The sequence below is a fragment of the Monodelphis domestica genome, chromosome 2 (genome assembly GCF_027887165.1).
Source record: "Monodelphis domestica isolate mMonDom1 chromosome 2, mMonDom1.pri, whole genome shotgun sequence".
Taxonomy (NCBI): domain Eukaryota; kingdom Metazoa; phylum Chordata; class Mammalia; order Didelphimorphia; family Didelphidae; genus Monodelphis; species Monodelphis domestica.
In genome coordinates, this window is record NC_077228.1 from 76,431,266 (window position 1) to 76,453,749 (window position 22,484).

Below are 22,484 nucleotides of genomic sequence, written 5' to 3' on the forward strand. Positions count from 1 at the left end.
AAGTGATAGAACTATCAAACTAATAAATAAGACTAGAAGCTGGTACTTTGAAAAAACAAACAAATAAGCAACTCCTCAAGGAAGGGCAGTAAAGCATTATAATAAGAAAGGACTTGAGTCCACTTTCTGGTCCTGACTATCAGAAAATCATTTTCTCTTATGAGCCTCAGTTACCTCAACCATAAAATACGGATAACAATTGTACTCCTTATGAAACAGAATTGTGAGAAAAGCACTCTGTGATGGTTATTATCATTATTATTAGGTGTTGGGGAGGACAAAAATGACAAACAAGAAACTATTAAAACCTCAAGGCATTTTCAGTTCAGCTGGAAAGATGAGAGTAATCTAGGAAAAACTTAAAAAATAATTCAAGGTAACAACAAAAATGACACAAGATTAATAAAACATTCATTGCCCAGAAGTGTTAAGAGTTCAGAGGAGGAAGATTCAGGCTGGGATGGTCAGGGAAGACTTAACCAAGGATATGGGAGATGGGCTAAATCTTGAAGTGATCTGCAAGCAGAGAAGATGTCTTAGACAATATCTTTATCTGGTCAAAAGCCACACAAGAGTTGTTGTGAAGATCAAAGGGGACACTTTACAGTAAAGTGATCTAAAAATGCTTACTATATAAAATGAGGCTTCAGGCTAAGACACCCAGGATTAAGAATGACCTTAAAACTAGCAAAAATGCTAGCAAAGAAGTTCTTTTTAACTAGAAGTTCTTTTTCTTCTTCTGAGGTGGTCCCTCTATAGACCAGAACCCTCTTTTCAGAAAGTGACTCATCCCCCTTCTCCCTTCTTAGAATTCCATTGGTACTAAACTCTCTCTCTCTCTCTCTCTCTCTCTCTCTCTCTCTCTCTCTCTCTCTCTCTCTCTCTCTCTCTCTCTTTCTCTCTCTCTCTCACACACACACACACACACACACACACACACATCTCCAAAGACTTACCTCTGTTGAAGACAGTGTCTCTCCCGAGACATTACACCTCCTCCACAGGTACGTGAGCAAGTGGACCAGGAGCTCCATTCCCCCCACCATTTCAGGATGTCTTCATTCCAGGCAATGGTGCCTTCAGACACCTCACTACTATCCTGACCAAAACAAAACATAGTTAGCTGGAGAACTCCATATAGGAAGAGGCTTTCTCTCAGGGAGGAATCTAGTCCCTTTAGTGACTAAGCTGCCATAATGACAAAAGAGGAAATGGTTTACCAAATCTGGTGCTCACTTTGGAAGAACCAGAGAGTATTTTACCCTGTCCTTCTGGGTTACTGTTATCTAGTTGTTAACTTCTGCCACCCAGATCCCAGAGTATCACAGGCACAGCCAAATTCCCAGTAGGTCCTTCCAGATATTCCTCTAGATGTCCCTTGTTCAATATGTGTCCAATTCAACAAAAAGATTTTTAAAGCTCTTATTATGTGGAACATGAAAGGCAATGTGGCATGGTGGATAAAGAAGAGCAAACCTTGAAGGGAGAAGACCTTTTTTCAAGAAGAATTCAAGAAGAATTCAAGTCCTATCTCTGACACTCTTGAGAGCAGGAACTATCTTTTTTTTTTTTGCTTATATTTGGATTCCAAGTGCTTAGACAATGCCTGGAGCAAAGTAAGCATTTAATAATGGCTTGTTGACTTGACTGGCTAACTAGAAAAACCATGTTTTTTTCTAGACATGTTACAGTGGTAGTAATCAGCAAATGCGATCTTGATTTTTCTTCTTTTTAAACTTTTCTTTCAGCAAAAAATAATTTCGCGCTCTTCCTACTGAAAAATAAAAACAAAAAAACTCTTGTAACAAATATGTATAATTAACTAAAACAAACTCCCATATTGGCCATGTCCAAAGATATGTCTTATTCTGCACACTGAGTTCATTATCTCTGTCAGAAAGTAACAATCTTCATCACTGATCCTCTAGAATCATTGTTGGTCATTGAGTTGATTAGAGGGCTTACATCTTTCAAAGTCTTTTTAAAATGTTATAGTTATTGCATAAATTGTTTTCCTGGTTCTGCTCATTTAATTCTATATTAATTCATTAAAGTCTTCCTAAGCTTCTCTAAAACTAACTCTTTCATCATTTCTTTTTTTTTTAACTCTTATCTTCCATTCTAGAATCAATTCCAAGTATTGATTCTAAGTCAGATGAGTGGTAAGGGTAGGCAATGAGGGTTAAGTGACTTGTCCAAGGTCATACAGCTAAGGAAATGTCTGAGGCCAGATGTTAACCCAGGGCCTCCTGTCTCTAGGGCTGGTTCTCTATCCACTAAGCCACTTAGCTACTCCCATATTTCATCATTTCTTAAGTCAAAACAGTATTCCATTAGGGATGAGGAAAGGAGGAGGTATTAAGTCTCTATTATATGCCAGGAATTATGCTAAGCACTTTACAAAAATTATCTCATTTACATTCATATAGAATCATTTGTTCAGTTTAGTTTCCAAAAAAGGACAAAAGCAAAGTCTTTAAACAATTTACCAATGAACTTGAATTTTACAACACATTATTAAATGAACTCTAAAGTTAACGTCTAGAAAAGGAAACTGTGATCACTAAGAAGCCAACATGGCTTCATCAGAAACAGATCAAGCCATATTTTCTTCCTTGTTTTTCCTTGGAACATGATTAAAGCAGAAATTCATTTTGTATGCCTATACATATTTGTAATGACTTTTATTTTTCTTGTTTTCTCAAGACATACGGGAAGCAGAGGAAGAGATGGAATTTAGAGCTGAAAGCAAATAAAATTGAATTTAAGAAGAAAATTTAAGAAAAAAATAAGAATTTAAGAAAAAAAAGAATGAAATACATCATACCAGATGAAGCTCATTTCTTTTTCTGTCATAGTTACTCAAGTGGTAATTCAAGTGAATATCAGCAAAGAATTTGACAAAGTCTCTCATGTTTTCTTTAGGAGAAAGTTGGAGAGATGTTGGCTAGATCCTGATTGGCACTGTTCCTTTAGTAAGCGCCAATCAGTTTCATAATGTGCTCAAAGACCACATTGATTTTTCATTGTCATCATCTCCTTGAGGGCAGGCGTTATCTTGGCATTTTGTTTTATTGCCTTTTTATATCCAGAATCTAGTTCAGTACTTGCAAACAACAAGCACTTAATACATGCTTGCTAAGCTGTATATGAGGATTGTTGGAAGTAACTGAGGAAATTTTGTCTGAAGAAGAGAACATTTAGAAGGGGCATAATATATACATTTAAGAATTTGAGGGGCTATCCTACAGTAGGTGGATTAGACTAGATCGCCCTAGGTTCAGAGTCCAAAACTGGTTGGAAGTTGCAAAGAACATTTAGATTCAACATAAAGTAACACTTTCTAATAATTAATGCTGTTCAAATAAATGTACCATGGGTTACCTCAAGAACTAACTCCACCCCTCCAGGGGAAGCTAGATGACTCAGTGGATAGAGTCAAGCCTAGAGACAGGAGGTTCTGGATTCAAATCTGGACTCAGAAACTTTTTTGCTGTGTAACCTTGGGCAAGTCACTTAAACTCCATCACCTAACCCTTACCACTCATTTGCCTTGGAACCAATACTTAGTATTACTTATAAGACAGTAGGTAAGGGTTTTAGGAAAGTAAAAAGAACTAATCCCCAACCCCTACCCAGGCTAGACATTTTCAAATGGGAAAGGAATAACCATTTGTTGCAAATTATATAGAAATGATTCCTAGTTTGGTGTGGATAGGGCCAAGTAATATCTGTTTCTTTCTGAAACTGAGATTCTGTTGTCTTTTTATCTTCATGAATGCAAGGAGATGGGAAAGGGTAGGATGAGAGAGGCAAACAAGTCGTAGTCTTGTTAGGCTGGAAGGCGAGTTAAATAAAAGAGAATTGAGTGAAATAAGACTGGAAAGGTAGATTGAGATCAGAAAAAAGAGAATCTAAAGTGCAGGTTAAGGAATTTTCCTTTTATCAGTGGTGAACCATTGAAACCAGTCAAGAACATATTTAGACTCATGAATTAGAAAAATAATTTCCCAACTTTCCAAAGGATAAATTGGAGAAGGAGCAATATAAAGGGAAAATGCTGATTGGTCTAGGACTGCTGGTCTATTAAACTTTAATGATTGTTTATCATGAGAACAGGAACTAGCATCTCCATAGCAGAATCAAGGATCCTAATTCTCATCCAATTGTACCAAAAAAAAAAATCACTTTCCAAAATATACCAAGAATACAGGTTGCATTCTTGAAACAGTCTGTACTTTCCATAAGGAATTGGAGCATAATTCTATTCAGTTTTTCAGTCTATTCAACTTCAAAGGCTGAAACCTCGAATATAAAAAGGGCAGCAGGACAGCCATTGGTATCACTAATGTTTCCCCAGAAACCCACAGGTTCCTGCTGAACTTAGTGAACCAAGGAATCATGGGCTTAAATTAATACTCTGTTTCTAAAATTAAGATAGCAATTAAATGGTATATAAACCTATTAACTGCTAATTGACCTATAATGAAAGTAAAGACTTGGGAGGGGAAGTAGATATCATGGCCATCAGGAGAGGGACTTATTAACTGACTATTAAGCATCTCCTATGTGCCAGGCATTGTGATAAGCACTTTACAAAAATTATCCCATTTCCTATAATTTATTAGCTTAGTTTCCAGAAAGAGGCAAAGGCAAAGTCTTCAGTTCACCAATGAATTTGATTTCAATTCCTGGAAATTTTTTACAACATTATATGAAAAGGATGCTTACTTAACATCCAGAATAGGAAGCTGTGATCATTAAGAAGTCAACAGGGCCTCAATCAGAAGCAAGTCAGGCTAGACTCTATCACTCTTACAAAGTACACTGTGTGTGTCTGTGTGGTGTGTGTGTGTGTGTAAGAGAGAGAGAGAGAGAGACAGAGAGACAGAGAGAGAGAAACAGAGACAGAGAAAGAGTAAGGAGAGAGAAACAGAGAAAGACAGAGAGAGAAAGAGAAAGAGACAGAGACAGAGAGAGAAAGAGAGACATAGAGACAGAGAGATATAGAGACAGAGACAGAGAGAGACAAAGACAGAAACAGAGAGACAGAGAGAGACAGAGACAGAGAGAAAAATGGGGCTTGGGTATCAGAAGTCTGCTTTATTCTCCACCCCAGGCAGAGAGGCTTGGGAATGAGTAGATCAAGATGGTGGAGTGAACCAGAGGTGCTCCAGAGTCACCATGAGAATCCTCTCCAACCAATATTTAGATAGAGTCACAAAATGAATACAGGAGTGAAAGAACCAATAAGGAGACAGAGTGAAACAATTTTTAAGAAAAGAAAAACCCTAAAGGTAAGCAGAGGACATCTGGGGCACTGGGGTGAGAGGGGAGCAGAGTCCGCAAGAGGCTGTAGCAGGGAGGGACCAAGTAGATCCCCTCAGTAGTTCTTTGCAGGCAAGGGCTGTTTCATTCATTTTGCCTTTGTAGCTTTAATGTCCAACGCAATGCCTTCCACAGGGTAGATACTTAATAAATGTCTGTTGATAACTGCATATCTGCCACAAGAGTTTTACTTTTCCTTTTTTTTTTCCTAGTGGGAGAAAAAGAAGATATTATTTGTTGAATTGAATTTCTTTGAATTGGACTGAACTGAATCAAGTATTTTTCCTTTCTAATTGCATTAACATGGGACCACAGGAAAAACGAATCCATATAAAAAAAGGAGAATGGTTGAAGGGAATTTTCCTCTTCTAGACAAATCTTAATAATTGGGATTGGGAGCTTGAGGTGGAGGGGAAGGAACACCTTGCAGGGAACCAGGATGTACCACTTCAATAGTTACTTAGAGAGGGACAGCTAGGTAGTACAATGGATAGAGCAGCAGACCTGGAGTAGTGGGAGCCTGAGTTTAAATTTGACCTCAGACACTTCCTAGCTGTGTGACCGTGGGCAAATCACTTAACCTCCATTTCCTAGCCCTTACTGCCCTTCTGCCTTAGAACTAATATACAGTATTGATTCTAAGGGGGAAGGGTTAAAAAAAAAAAGAATTCCTGGTAATAAAGATCTAGTACATTAAAAGACTGAAAATTTAGTCAATGAACAATACAAAATAACAAACAAAAAAGTGAATGTTGGGCGTAGCTGGGTGGCTCAGTGGATTGAGAGTCAAGCCTAGAGACGGAAGGTCCTAGGTTCAAATCTGACCTCAGACACTTCCCAGCTGTATGACCCTGGATAAGTCACTTGACCCTATTGCCTAGCCCTTATCACTCTTTTGCCTTGGAACCAACAAACAGTATTGATTCCAAGACAGAAAGTGAGGGTTTTAAAAAAAAAGTGAATGTGATCTTTGACTACATTATGAAAAACATGGCACCAGACTTAGAGACAGGATAGTTCTATAATGCTATTATCAAACCACATCGGGAATATTGTGCTCAGGTCTGGATACCACATTTCAGGAAGGACTCTGATAAACTTGTACATGTATAGAAATACACAAACAAGATAAAGGGACTCAAATAAAATATAACCCCCTTAATAAAATGGGATAGATGCTAGGTTTAAAAAGGGAAAATAAATAAATGAAATTAATAAATAAAAATATAATATAGTGTCCTTAATAAATAAGTAAAATTGACTAGATTCTGGGTTTTTAAAAAGGAAAATAAATAAATTAAACAATAAATTAAAATATCATATAGTCTCCTTAATAAATAAGCAAAATAGGTTAGATTCTGAATATGAAAAGGGAAAATAAATAAATGAATAATAAATTAAAATATCATATAGTCTCCTTAACAAATAAGCAAAATAGGTTAGATTCTGGATATGAAACAGGAAAATAAATAAACGAATAATAAATTAAAATATCATATAGTCTCAAGTAAAATGGGCTAGATTCTGGGTATAAAAAGGGGGGGAACTAGGCTATCCCACTTCAAAAGTTACTTAGCTTTTCTGTGCATAAATTCTCCAACTTCTATATTGCATTCCTTGGTTACACAATACATACAGTCAACTCTAGAAATATGCACTACTGGATGGTGACCAAGGTTGTGGAGAATTTGAAACAGAAGAGAGTGGATTGTGTTCTACCTGTAATAGAGCTGCTGAATGTAAAACTGGCCCAAAGTCATGCTGGGCAAGGAGAAGATAGCTCTGGGAACAGATGGAGAATGGAGGGATGGCTGCAGATAATCCAAAGATAATAAAGAATTGACCATATTATAACTTATAGGTTCATTTAAAGCCCAAGTAGATATATGATTGGGGATTTTGACCTTAATTGATCACTCTATTGCAAATATTGATAATATGGAAACAGGCTTTGAACAATGATACATGTAAAACCCAGTGGAATTGCTCATCAGTTCAGGGATGGGGGAGGGAAGAAAGGTGGGAAAAATCATGAATTGTGTAACAATGGAAAAATATTCTTAATTAATGAATTAAAAAATAAAGCCCAAGTAGACATGATAAATTGCCATATCAAAAAATTCCTATCATTGGAAAGGGCAGTGTCTCAAAAACAGTGGGGCTGGGGTAGCTGGGTGGCTCAGTGGATTGAGAGTCAGACCCAGAGATGGGAGGTCCTGAGTTCAAATTTGACCTCAGACACTTCCCAGCTGTGTGACCCTAGGCAAGTCACTTGACCCCCCATTGCCTAGCCCTTACCACTCTTCTGCCTTAGAACCAATACACAGTATTGATTCTAAGAGGGAAGGTAAGGGTTTAAAAAAACAAACAAACAGTGGGGCTTAGATCATCCTTTCATAAACAAACTGATTTTGTTCCCTAGGAATTAGTTAAAAGCAAACTGGTCAGAGATTAGATCTCCTTTGGCAGCAGATGCATTTGTAAAGGGGAAAAAACCTTGGAACTGGAAGATGATGAATGACCCTTCCACCTTCTTTCCCAGGATAATTCTCTCAGTGTTGGGTGAGGGTCTGTGAAGGAAGGTTTGTTTGCTTGGGGAGGTGGGGCAGGGGAGTTCCTGTCTGCTTTGCCCTCCTAATCTCCCAGCTCAGGTTTACTTAAAGCATCTTACTGAAAGAAGACCAATTTTGAGGAATCCACCACTAATAGCAGGGGATTCAACGCAAATAGTAATTACACTCGCAATTGCATAGTTTCTCTTCCCCAACACCTGGCCTGACTTAGAGAGAGCTAAGCTGTGTCTGCATTAGAAGACCAAATTTGCCCCAGGCCTCTGACCCCAGAAGGGCTCCCAAATATTGATCTTACACAGACAGCTTTTATGAAACAAAGATGAGAAAGAAAGGGAGCAACCAAACAGAAACCTACAAGCGAGGAAATCTCACTTCAGGTGATGTGAAACCTTCAAGGGCTGACTTCGAAGCCTGGACCTTCTCCCTTCAACTTTTCAAAGTCTCCTCACCCTGCTTGTAGCCCCTTGCCAAGGAGAATCAAAGGGAACTCAGGAAAAACCAGAAGAGTCAATGAATTTTTCAGATGGGGCATTAAAAAGATGATCCTTGGATAGGAAAACTCAACTAGAATAGAGCCCAATGAACAAATTATATAATATTAATGGAATGGAATATTATTTGTGCTGTAAGAAATGACAATTTCAGAGACCTTTGAGAAGACTTAAGAATTGAAACAGTGAACTATTATTTACAAAAATAGTGTCCAGATTACCTGAACGAGAATTAAAGAATTTAAATAGACAAATCTTAGAAAAAGAAATTGAAGTCATAAATGAGTTCCAAAGGGGAGGGGGGGACATAGACCAGGTGGACTTATGGGCAAATTCTATCAAACATTTAAAGAACAATTAATTCCAATATTCAGTTGGGAGATAGCTGAACAAATTACAGTCTATGAATGTAATGGAATATTGCTGTGCCTAAGAAATGATGAAGGGGATCAAGACTTGTAGCAAACGATGAAGAATGAAGTGAGCATATGCAGAAAAATTTATAGAATAACAATATTATAAAGACAATCAATTTTGAATGACTTAAAAAGCTGATCCACAGTGACCAGCCATGATTTCACGACCTGGATGAAACCTTTGCTCCCCACTTCCCGACAGAGGAGATAGACTCAAGATACAGAGTGAGCCACATTTTTGGATGGCAAATGTGTGACTTTGTTTTGTTCCACTCTCTATTTTGGTTACAAGTTTCGTTTTTTTCTTTTCTTCTTCTTTAAGACAAGGGGGGAGGAAGGTGGGAGAGGAAAATAGCGGCTTGCTCGTTTAAAAAGACAAAATTTAATTTTAAAAGATGAGAAAGAAGAAGAATCCTCATCATTTATGCCGGGGGAAAAGGCTAGAAAGCACTAAGAATTTCTCAGACCTGGTAACTAAACCACATTCACTAGGTTTTGGAAAGGAGAAAAAGAAGAGGTGGGTGGAGGACAATGCAGGCAGGGTCAGGAATGAAAATCCGAAAGATGGAGAAGGGAGGGAAGAGACAAAGCTACCTTTGTGGTCAGGCTAGAGCTCAAAGGTAAGGAGGAGGAACCAACAGAAAAGGGAATAATGTCCCGTCTTCTCCCAACTCTGGCCCCTCCAGACACGCGGGGGCCACGCAAGGTAACCAGGTGAGGTGGAAAGGAGTCAGATGACCTGGGTTCGAGGAAGTTCAAGTGAGAGTTCCACCACCCCACCTCCACCAAACGTACACACACACTTGCTGGCGTTGTGATTGTGTGATTCGGCTGGAGGGAGCCTTAGCTCGTTTTGCTCTTACCTTAGCTCTGAGGGCTGTGGCGGCGGCCGGAGAAAGCCCAATACCGGACAGCACCACGAGGAAGAGAAGGAGAAGACGGCGGTGGAAATTGGCAAGAGGAAGGCGGGCGGCCATCCTGGACTACAGCTCCCGGAGCTGTGAGGCGAGGCGGCAGCCTGGCAGTGGCTTCAATGCAAACCTGCATGGCTGAGTAATTAATGACTTTACAACCTGCTCGGCTCCTGGGAGCCAGGGCGGCCCGCGACCAGCTCTGATTGACAAGCAACCCTGAGACACCCAGGCCCGCAGCCGGAGAGAAGGGGGAAGGACTGAGCTGGGGTGACTAGGCACCTAGGGGGGAGGGAATAGCGAAAGGAAGCCAGAGAAGTGGGGCTGTGGAAATGCCCAGAACAATAAGTACAAACGAAAACACTTTGGCAGAAATAAAATCGATAAAGTTAGAATTAGAATTCCAGGGAAACCGGGGGTGGGGGTCGGTGGGTAGGGGTACCTAAGGCAACTGAGACCAAAAAATAATAAGAGCCATTTCCCAACGAATGAAATAGTCAAAAAAAATTTGGACAAGCAGATCTTTAAAAGAAGAAAATGCCCCAAAACGGATGGAAGGAAGGAAGGAAGGAAGGAAGGAAGAAAGAAAGAAAGAAAGAAAGAAAGAAAGAAAGAAAGAAAGAAAGAAAGAAAGAAAGAAAGAAAGAAAGAAAGAAAGAAAGAAAGAAAGAAAGAAAGAAAGAAAGAAAGAAAGAAAGAAAGAAAGAAAGAAAGAAAGAAAGAAAGAAAGAGAGAGAGAGAGAGAAAGAGAGAGAGAGAGAGAAAGAAGAGAGAGAGAAAGAGACAAAAATGTAAGGTCGATGGTTGTAAGGACTGGAAAGACAGACCCAGAGAAGCATTTATTAACTGCGAATAGAGGGAAGAAACTGAGGTAGGATTACTGAATCAGAAAAATTAACATTCAGGTCTGGTCTCCTTTATGTAGTAGCTCCATTGATGAATGACATCCCCCCAATGCCATGGGTTATTTTCTAATATGTACTTGGAGAGTTATTTGCTGATCTGCATAAGCATAAGGGATATTTTGTACTGGGAGTTCTAAAAGCTCTGTGTTAAGTGCTGGGAACACCATCTTTAGAAAATGCCTGGCACACCCCATTCCACCTTTTTATTTTTTTGAATTTTAAGGTATAAAATATTTTTTTTCTTTTTGAATTTATTTATTTATTTAGAATATTTTTCCATGGTTACGCAATTCATGATTTTTCCCACCCTTCTTCTCTCCCTCCTCCCAGAAAACCTCTTTGAATTATTCATATCTGCAATAGTGATCTTTTAAAGCCCCAAACCCCAATCATATCCCCATTCAACCACATGATCAGTCATATGTTTTTCTATTCCCACAGTTCTTTCTCAGGATGTAGATAGCATTCAACCTTTTTTAGAACATGCTAGATTATCATTCCTTTTTTTTTTTACTTGGAATGGATACTAAATATTGGGTCCAAGGCTGAAGACTGGTAAGTGCCAGGCAGATGGGGTTAATTAAGTAACTTGCTTAGAAAGTGTTAGAAAGTTAAGTAACAGCTAGGAAATGTCTAAGGCCAGATTTGAATCTAACTCTCGCATCTCCATGCCTGGCTTTCTATCTACTGAGCCACCTCCACCTTCCCCAAGGTAACCAGTCTTTTTTTTTTAACATTATTTTTATTTGGTCAACTTAAAACATTATTCATTGAATAAAAAAATCATTTTCTTTTCCTCCCTCCCCTCCCACCACCCTTCCCTTAGCCAACACATGATTCCACTGGGTATCACATGTGTCCTTGATCCAAACCCATTTCCATGTTGTTGGTATTTGTGCTAGGATGTTCATTTAGAGTCTACATCCCCAATCATATCTCCTCGGCCCCTGTAGTCAAGCAGTTGCCTTTCTTCAGTATTTTTGTTCCCACAATTTGTCCTCTGCTTGTGGATAGTGTTTTTTCTCATAGATCCCTGCAGATTGTTCAGGATCACTGCATTGACACTAATGGAGAAGTCCATTACGTTTGATTGTACCACAGGGTCTCAGTCTCTGTGTACAATGTTCTCCTGGTTCTGCTCCTCTCGCTCTGCATCACTTCCTGGAGGTTGTTCCAGTCCCCAAGGAATTCCTCCACTTTATTATTCCTTTGAGCACAATGGTATTCCATTACCAACATATACCACAGTTTGTTCAGCCATTCCCCAATTGATGGGCATCCCCTCATTTTCCAGTTTTTGGCCACCACAAAGAGAGCAGCTATGAATATTCTTGTACAAGTCTTTTTCCTTATTATCTCTTTGGGGTACAAACCCAGCAGTGCTATGGCTGGATCAAAGGGTAGACAGTCTTTTATCACCCTTTGGGCATAGTTCCAAATTGCCCTCCAGAATGGTTGGATCAATTCACAACTCCACCAGCAATGCATTAATGTCCCAACTTTGCCACATCCCCTCCAGCATTCATTACTTTCCTTTGCTGTCATGTTAGCCAATCTGCTAGGTGTGAGGTGGTATCTCAGAGTTGTTTTGATTTGCATCTCTCTGATTATAAGAGATGTAGAGCACTTTTTCATATGCTTATTAATAGTTTTGATTTCTTTAACTGAAAACTGCCTATTCATGTCCCTTGCCCATTTATCAACTGGAGAATGGCTTGATTTTTTTGTACAATTGATTTAGCTCTTTGTAAATTTGAATAATTAAACCTTTGTCAGAGGTTGTTGTTATGAAGACTGTTTCCCAATTTGTTGCTTCCCTTCTGATTTTAGTTATATTGGTTTTGTTTGTACAAAACCTTTTTAATTTGATGTAGTCAAAATTATTTAGTTTATATTTTGTGATTCTTTCTAAGTCTTGCTTGGTTTTAAAATCTTTCCCTTCCCAAAGGTCTGACCTGTATACTATTTTCTGTGTTCACCTAATTTACTTAGTTTCCTTCTTTACATTCAAGTCGTTCCTTCACCCATTCTGAGTTTATCTTGGTGTAGGGTGTGAGGTGTTGATCCAAACCTAATCTTTCCCACACTGTCTTCCAATTTTCCCAGCAGTTTTTATCAAATAGTGGATTTTTGTCCCAAAAGCTGGGGTCTTTGGGTTTATCATAGACTGTCTTGCTGAGGTCACTTACCTCAAGTCTATTCCATGATCCTCATTTCTGTCTCTTAGCCAGTACCAAATTGTTTTGATGACCACTGCTTTATAGTATAGTTTGAGATCTGGGACTGCAAGGCCACCAAGGTAACCATTCTTAATAGTTCTTAAAGTGTAGGTTAACAGTAAGTAGAATCTCCTGGAAAAAGCCATTGAACTACCAGGGAAAAGTTCCTAAACAAAAGGAGAGTTGGAATCAAAGAGAAAGAGACCAGTAGAGAAAAGATCAAGGTTGGCATTTTATCAGATATTAAGCAGTTTTCAATAGAGGCAAAATGTAAACTGACTAATGAGCAACAATGAAAAAATTGTTCTAACAAGGTACATTTTTTCTATTGATAGTAATAAAAATATAATGTGATGAAAGAAGAGGAGAAGGAGGTTGAGGAGGAGGAGGAGGAGAAAAAGAAGAAGAAGAAGAAGAAGAAGAAGAAGAGGAGGAGGAGGAGGAGGAGGAGGAAGAGAAGAAGAGGAAGAGGAAGAAGAAGAAGGAAGAAGAAGAGGAAGAGGAAGAAGACATTTGGAGTCAGAGGACTTGGGTTCAAATCTTGTCTTAGAAGAAAGAGTGAAACTTCATAAAAATGAAATAGTGGGCATGAGGATAAAGATCTGGGGTTGTGGATGGACTAGTAGGAAATAAGGTGATGGAATGAAAAAAATTGGGGACTTAGAATTTGAGTCCTATCTCTAATATTTAATTCTTGTCTGATCTCTGAAAAGTTCCTTAGCTTCTCTAAATCTGTTTTCTCATCCTTAAAATAGAAGTAATAATGCTTATACCACTCAACTGCCAAGGTTGGGACAAAAAAGCATTTTCTTATCTTTGCAGATGTGCATTATTATCATGCAAGGGAAGAGAAGAAATACTGATTCTCCTTTCCCACAACTCATTCTTCAGAGAGAACTTGGGGATAATTATTATTAATAAAATAACAACAAAACCAAATAATGTTGACTACTGTTGACTTCAAGGCCATAGAACCACTTTGAAAATATCTACTTTCAGTACTATCCTGCCCCTCCCTTTCAATTTGTTCAGTAGTTTCAGTCATGTCTGACTCTTTGTTGACCCCATTTGGGTTTTCCTGGCAGACATACTAAAGTGGTTTGCCATTTCCTTCTCCAGGTTATTTTACAGATGAGAAAACTAAAGCAAGCAGGGTTAGGTGACGCCCAGTATCACAAAACTAGTATCTGAGGCCAGATTTCCTCCTGACTCCAGGCCTGGCTGCCCTTCTGTTAATTAACTGTCAACTCATAAATAACTCCTGTTTAACCCTGTTGCCACCACTAAGATGTTACTTCTTCCAACAATACTCCCATTTTAACAAAAGACTCTTGAAACTTCCCAAAGCTAATGGAATGAACATTTGATGGCAAAATTTCAAATACCATCATAAGCAGTGAGAAATCATTTGGTCACAGTGCCTCCCCTCTAAGTCATATTGCCACCTACTGAAAGATGCCACACTGAAAAGTGTTTTGACGTAAGGAGAATAAAGAAAGGCTTGGGCTGTGGGGTACTCCTCTGGGAGGACAGGCCCAGATGGAGAAAAGAAGAGAGTATACCATAGAGTTTGGGAGAAATAATGAGAGCACTGGGTATTTTTTGTAGAAAGAGAACATTTTGAAATAGACGGATTACTTCCCATTTGGCTGGGGCAGAATATGGAGCTGGTCTACTGTACCCATTGCTCAATATGCCATCCCTTTAGAAATCCAAACATCATGTTCTTTGTTCACTGCTCCCTTCCCTCAATACAAATCCTCTTTCCTTCAGCCCCTGCCTTCCTGGATGACTCTTAGAACCATTCCTGACTTTTCCTCTCCCAAACCTCCCAGGTACAATCATTTGTCAAGTCTCACCAATTCTATCTCCATTTCATCTCTCACATTAATCCCCTTCTTGCTATGCACAGTGCAATAGACTTCTAAATGAATTCTTTGCTTCCGAAGTTTCTTTCTTCCAATCTCCAAAATCATTTTCCTAAAGTGCAAGTCTGTCTTTACAAACTGGAATGTCCTTCTTCTGAGTAAGATCCATTGGTGGCTCCCTATGTTTACCTGTTTGTCTATAGGGAAAATTTCAGATTTATGCCTAATATTTAAAGACTTCCATCATCTATGCCCAGCCTATTTTTCCAGACTTTTTTCCCCCACAATGCTCCCCTTCACACTCTCTTTGTTTCAAATAAATTGAACTATTTTCTTCTTTACTTGACCTCTATTTCTATGCTTTTGTGTGCTGCCCTTGTGCCCAGCTCAAGGACTGTAGTCCTGCTTAATAATGCATAGATATTTCCTAGTTCAAAGAAGCTTTGAAAATAAAATGGCTCAATTCTCTAAATTTACAGATAAAGAAACTGAGGCACAAAGCGGTTACTGATGTGCCTAAAATAAAGCAGAGCCAGGATTAGAACCCAGGTATTCTAATATTCAGCCTTGAGCTTTTTTATACCATATCATATTGCCACACTTATAAGTCTATAAGTTATACAAGTAGATATATATCTAGAACATTTTGAACCATGACATTTTTATAGTTATCTTTGGCTATAAATATTATACTCCTATTGATCAAGACCCAAATCCAATGATCTTCTAGTAAATCTAAACCCTTTCTTTAGATTTTCATACCTCTGGACAAGAATGGAGTTTTGAGCCCCCCATTCTTGAGGGGAGATAGTGCTGCAAATTTTGGAGTGTTTTTCCCACAACAATATCCTTTGACTTAATAATTCCATTCTTTGGATATTCCTTGACAGTATCATTCTCACACTCCTGGCCTTACAAAAGGCTCTTAGTTCAAGGATTTTCATAGCAAACAAAGGAGAACTGGAAGAATGGAGTAAAGACTAACTACAATTATAGGAGGAAAAATGAATGAGGATGAATAGACAAAGAACCTTGACTGGGACTTGGAGGAACTATGTTTTAATTACTTATGTAGTTATATGAACAGGTTTTTTTTTAATATGACTAGTTACTAAGCAAGTTGATATTTGATGTTGTTTCTAATAAAGTATTTGGGTTTTTTTTTTAAAGAAAAATATCTTCAATCTCAACTCTGGATTACCCCTCAACATAGCCCCTCTTTGCTATACAACTTCCTCATTCTTAGAATTCCCACTTCCAAACCTTTGTTTATGCTACTCCTCTTATTTAGTTGTCCTACCCTCCCCCATCTATTGCCTTCTTTTAAAAACTAAACCAAACTCATCTCTTCCCCAAATCTATTGTGCCACTTAATTTTGTCTCTGCATCTCTACCTCTTCTTTTATGCCTGAGTACTTTTGCATAGATTCTGTTCTGTCTTGCCTTTGCTTGCTTATAGGCTACTTTGTACCCAGCAAATAATAGATTACAAAAGACATTTTTCTAATGTAATGGACTTCTCCAGTAGTAGCAATGCAAAGACAGAGGCAATCCAGAAGAATTTATGAGAAAGAATACTATCCGTATCCAAAGAAAGAACTGTGGGAACAGAAATGCAAAAGAAAAACATATGATTGACCACAAAATTTGATAGGGATATGATTGATGTTTTGATGTTAAATGATCACTCTACTGAAAATATGAATAACATATGAATAATAAAACTTGACTTGGAAGAGCTCTGAAGCATGGGTCCTGAGACTGCTTCCCTTAGGCGATCAAGTGGTGAGTGTCAAGGCTGACTTCCCTTTCCCTTGACCCTTCTAAAGGCTCCAGCCTCCAAGGAGGCCCCTCATCTTGGAGGAGCCTCCTAACTGGAAGCTGAGGTAGATTTAATCTTCTGAGAAGGCCCCTTGGCTGAGAGGCCTCTGAACTCCCCCTGGCTCAGGTCAGGCTGGAGTAGATCTTTACCCCTTTCCCTCTTTCTCCTTCTTCTTAATTTCTTCCTTCTATTGTAAATAAAACACCATAAAATTCCATTCTGACTTTAGTATTTCATTGGAATTTAGAATTTAAATCCCTGGAGACCACTAAATAATATATTCAGTCTCAATCCAAAAATTTACCCGTAACATATTCTAAAGAACAAAAACAAAGGACATCTTGTGTTTTTCAGTCATATAAAAATTTTCTAATATAAACTATTGTGGTAAATAAGGCTTTGTCTGGGACTTATTAATTCTTTTTCTTCTATCAACTTCTGTTGTTGCAGTATTCATCATCATGGGATTTGCCATTGTTTTGCTGCATCTGATATATACTTTTGCTACCATATTTATATATTTTTCAAGGCCCAAAACTTTTTCTGCCTTTGTACCCCCTAGAGCTCCTAGCACAGTGTTTTGTACCCAGTAGATACTCAGATATAGGAAGGAAAGAAGGAAGGAAGGAAGGAACGAACAAACGAACAAACGAACGAATGAATGAATGAACGAAGGGGAGGAAAAAAGGAAAGGAGGGAGGGAGAGAGGAAGAAGGGGCAGGGAGAAAGGAGAAAGGAAGAATTTATGAACAATTTAATATTTTAAAATATTTTAATTAATTTGGATAGATGAGTCAACAATACTCTATTAATTTTGCATATGGGATAATTAAACTTAGATGCCCATGAATTCAACAGAACCAAGATGTGAAACTAGTTCCTGAGTACATGGCATTATGAGAAAAGCTCTTGATTTGGAATTAGAATCAATTAACAAGCATTTATTAAATACTCAATAGTGTGAGGCACTCTGAGGCAAGGAGGATACAAAGAAAAAAATTAAGCCATACCTGGCCTAAAAGAGCTTACATTTTATTCTGGGAGACAACATTTTTAATTAGAAAACTCGGTTGTGCTGTCACCAAGATCAACTCTTTACAACTTGTGAAATATTTACACTGTAGTGTCAGTGTGTGTGTGTGTGTGTGTGTGTGTGTGTGTGTGTTGCCCAGCTAGAAATTCCTAGGAGTGGAGCTTAGGGGGTGGGGCTGGGAGGGGCAAGAGATGATGATGATGATTTTAACATGGCCAATGAATTGGCTCTTTTATAATTATCATGATCTATTCAATTGTTCTTTTATGAGGACTCCAGATGCATATTAAGGATTTAGAAAGTGAAAAATGGAATCAGGTGTTCAGCCCTCCAGTTGGGGGATTCAGTTGAAGATGGATCTGAATGCCAGATGTGGCATAATTTGTATAGAAATTTGATCAGCATTTCTCTTCAGTTCTGGCCTCAGGGTAGAAAGAAGAGGAATCTCTGAGAGAGGGAGAAGCTGGAAGGCACTGATCAAAGAAGTTTGTTGAAATTAAGGATGGACTGGAATGCGGTCAAAGATGACCAGAGATGAAAAAAGGATGTACTAACCCTTATCAAAGATGAAATAGAAAGCCTAAGGGAGTTGTCAGAGAGACACAAAGAGGGGAAGAAGGAACTGAGAAGAGAGAGCAAGGGGGATATTGATGTTGTTTAGTCATGTCCAACTGTTCATGACTCTGTAGATCATATTATTTGTGGCAAAGATACTGGAATGGTTTGCCACTTCCTTCTCTAGCAAATTAAGGCAAACAGAGGTTAAGCAACTTGCCCAGGATCACACAGCTAATAAGGATCTGAGGTTGGATTTTAATTCAGGTCTTCATGATCCAGGACCCAGCATTCTATCCAGTGAATCACTTAGCTGCTTGGGACTTGAAAAGAATGGGAAAAATTAAAAGGAGAAAGTAGAGAGAATGTAAAGATATCAAGAGCATCTTAGAGTTGGAAGGGTCTTAAAGGACCATTTGATCTATACTCTCCTTTCTCCCAGGTTCACCTTGCATAAGGAAATAGAAGGTTCATTGACCTCACTCTTAGATTCTTGGACTAAGGGTCATCCTCAAGGAAATTCCTAAAACTGGTGCTGCCCAAGAAATTTCCCTTCTTTTGCTAGATTGTGAGATCATGATGCCTAAACAACTAAAAAAATTCCTCTATTGACTAAATAAATTAATTTTTTAAAAATCTTCCTCTAGAATTCCATGTGAACTGGAACGACCTCCAGGAATTGATGCAGGGTGAAAGGAGCAAAATCAGGAGAACATTGTACACAGAGACTGATACACTGTGGTACAATCAAATGTAATGGACTTCTCTACTATCAGCAATGTAATGATCCAAAACATTTCTGGATTTGATTGGTTTAGATTTGCCAAAGTGGCCATAGCAGGAAGGAAGAAACACAGCAGAAAACCAGAAATTTATTATGTATTTATAATTCTACAAGGAAAGCAGAGAAACAAACTCTAGAATCAAAACAACTAATTAATAATCATGTCCAAAACTCTGACACCATCATCTCTAGGTTAGAGATAGCCCCACAGGAAATTGTGTAAGTGATAGAATTTGACTTCAGCCCTCCTAATTATGGCTCATAGTGACAGTTTAGCTCCAATGTCAGAAACAATCAAACCAAGCCAACGATGTATGTACTGAGATTTTACTTTCCCTAATAGCTACAGCTTCATTCAGTCAGTTTTACTTCATTTACTGGCATTGATTGAAAGTGAAACATGGAGGTATAAACCTTTGACAACTAATACTTTTGTAGCACCTACTATGTGCCAGGTACTGTGCTAAGTGCTTGACAAGTAACTCATTTGATCCTCACAACAACCCTGGAAGGTAGGTACACCAACCGAAAGAAAAATAAATACCTAAAATGGAACACTATGTAATTAATAAGGAACAATTTTGCCCTGGAGAAGAGTTGAAAAAATGCCCCCCCCTCCACCCCTCACTGCAAAGGCAGAACAATATTGCCAATGGTTTGGGGTTTTGTCTGGTATTTCTGAATTCTTTTTTCTTTTTGAAAAATTGTTGTTATCATAGATGGCTCACTGATGGGGTAAAAAAAGGAACTATATATATATATATATACAAATATATATATGTATGAATATGAATGTATTTCAAAACGAAGGTAATATAAAAATAAGAATTTTTAAAAAAATAATTGGACATGACACATGTAAAACCTAGAGGAACTGTGTGTTGGCTATGGGAGGGAGGTGGGGAGGGAAAGAACATGAATCTTGTAATCATGGGAAAATATTCTAAATTAACTAATTAAATAAAAATTTCAAAAACTTAAAAAATAAAAATAATTGAACAAATATAGGTTTTTTGAAGGCAGGAAAAGTTTTATTTGGAACACATCAATTTGCACATAGTAGGTGTGTATAATAACTTAATAAATAATGAATACTTTATTTGATTTTTTAAGAAACCCTTACCTTCTGTCTTAAAATCAATACTGTATATTGTATTGATTCTAAGGCAGAAGGGTGGTAAGGATTAGGCAATAGGAATTAAGTGACTTGCCCAGAGTCACACAGCTAGGAAGTGTCTGAGGTCACATTTGAACTCAAGACCTCCCATTTCTGGACCTAGCTTTCAGTCCACTGAGCCACCTAGCTGCCCTGATTTGACTTGAAATAAAGCAGTTTACATATCACTCATTTTCTCCTTAACTATTTTTAAACTGGCCAGCTAGAGTAACTGTACTTGTAACATTTGTCTTCCTGAATTCAAATGTGACCTCAGACTTTTACTAGCTGTGTAACCCTGGGCAAGTCATTTATCCCTGTTTGCCTCAGTTTCCTCATGTGTAAAATGACCTGGAGAAGGAAATGGCAAGCCACTCCAGGATCTTTGCCAAGAAAATCCCAAATGGGGTAAAGAAGAGTCAGATGAGACTGAAAAATGACTTAACAACAAAATGTAAAACTATTAACCTGGACAGAACAAGTTTTGAACAAATACACATCGGCTTCTTCACAGGAAAGGATGCTCCTCTAAGCATCTACTGGCTTGGCTAGTCCTCCAAGGACCAGCATCTTGCCCAAGCGTTGTGAATGATCTGGGGTTCAGTTCTGGGGAAATCTGACCTCTAATGATGGGGATTAAGCCCCTCCCCATTTTCACACTCTTCACCTCATTAAGTCTCCCTCCCATGCTGGCATCAAGCTAAGACTCAAGTCTGGAGCTCCTAAAGAGAGACTTAACATGCAAACGTGAATCAGATACACGATGAATGTAAGTCAGATGCAGGATGGTTGATTCATTCCTACCCAGAAAGAAATGCTATACTTGGGGAAGAGGGGTAGAATCACAGTATGCATTGATGGAATTGTTTAACTAGAACTCAGTGACTCAATTTACAACTGCTGTTACAATCTACTGAAAAGCTGGTGGTTAAACTTCATGAACATTCGATCTTAGGTGGCCAATGAACATAGCACCCAAAAGATTTAATATAGTCAAACTAGAACTGTTTATGCTTACTTGAAAAGTATCAGAAAGCAGCTTCTCAGAGCAAAATAGTCTCCCCCTCCCCACTTAATTTCTTGTATTTCTCCCCAGGTTTTCAAAATTCCTGAGGTAGAGGTTGTGCCCCAGGCAAACAGAGAACCTATGTGTGAAAGGAGAATCCAAACAGGACAGCTCACAAGCACTTTACAAATTTATCTCATTTGATCCTCACAACAACTCTGGGAGGCAGATGCTATTATTATCTGCATTTTACAGATGAGGAAACTGAGGGAAGCAGCGATAAAGTGACTTGCCCAGGGTCACACATCTAGTAAGAATCTGAGGTTGGATTTGAATTCAGGTCTTCCTCATTCTGGATCCAGTGTTTTATGCACTTAGCTGCCTAGGAAAATGCAGAAATAAAAGAATAAATACATGCTATTTAAACTCATGTATTTAGCTGGGGAAAAATACTAAAAAAACATTAATGAAATACAATAATGTATAGTCTCTAGGATATAAGTAAACTCCTTAGAAAACATCATTTTTGGTTGCAGTTAGGTGGCTGAGTGGATTGAGAGCCAGGCCGTGAGACCAGAGGTCCTGTGTTCAAATGTGGCCTCAGATATGTCCATGTTGTATGACCCTGGGCAAGTCACTTAACCCCCATTGCCTTACTGTTCTTTTGCCTTAGAACCAATACACAGTATTGATTCTAAGACAGAAGGTAAGGGTTTAAAAAACAAACATCATTTTTCAGTAAGGGACAAAGAGACAAAATAATAGATTCTGTTATAACATGCAATTAAAGCTAATCTATGAGCACTATGAATTGCTTATTCAATTTCCAAGTTAAAAGATAATATTTTAATGTATGCAACATCAGTCAACCAGAACAATATTCATAGTCGGTTGCCAAAATCAAAATTAAATCAACTACCTTTAAGTAGCATTGTACGTCTATTGGCCTGGGTTCTAGTCCTGGCCCTCTCACTGACTAGCTATATAATCTTTGAAAAGTCCCTTTATTTATCTAAGATTAGTTTTCTCATCTGTAAATTGAGGGGACTGGAATAAACAGTACCAAATGGCTTTTTCAGATTCAGAAATCTGTAATTAACAAACAAGAAATAATTTCACCTGAATTTAATCCACTAAGTTAAAAGCTTTTCAACAGAAATTTACTTAAGATTTGGCTTGAATTTGTGAAAAATAATAAAAGAAAAAATCCTTGGCTGAAGAAAAAAGAAATGGGAAATGAGACAATACACGAGAAACTTAAGTGTCTTGAAACGCGTGCCTCTTTTAGGTGCTTTGCACATAGTAGGCATTTGTCTAATGGAATGGGATAATCACCATCAAAAAAAAAAAAGACTTCCTGCGTGCCAAATTACCTCACTGTAAGGAAGGAGATGGAGCAATGGAGTTCATGTCAGGA

At 38.2% G+C, this 22,484-nt stretch overlaps 1 protein-coding gene across 1 annotated transcript in view; it reads right to left on the bottom strand.

The window, feature by feature from the left end:
• The window catches only part of LOC100022437 (uncharacterized), a 39,599-nt gene extending 29,452 nt beyond the window's left edge, over positions 1–10,147 (bottom strand). The window contains 2 exon segments of the mRNA XM_001374249.4: positions 957–1,099; positions 9,672–10,147. Of these exon segments, the coding sequence (XP_001374286.2) occupies positions 957–1,099; positions 9,672–9,785 (257 nt within the window). The 5' untranslated portion in view covers positions 9,786–10,147.
• Positions 10,148–22,484: the final 12,337 nt, after the last annotated feature.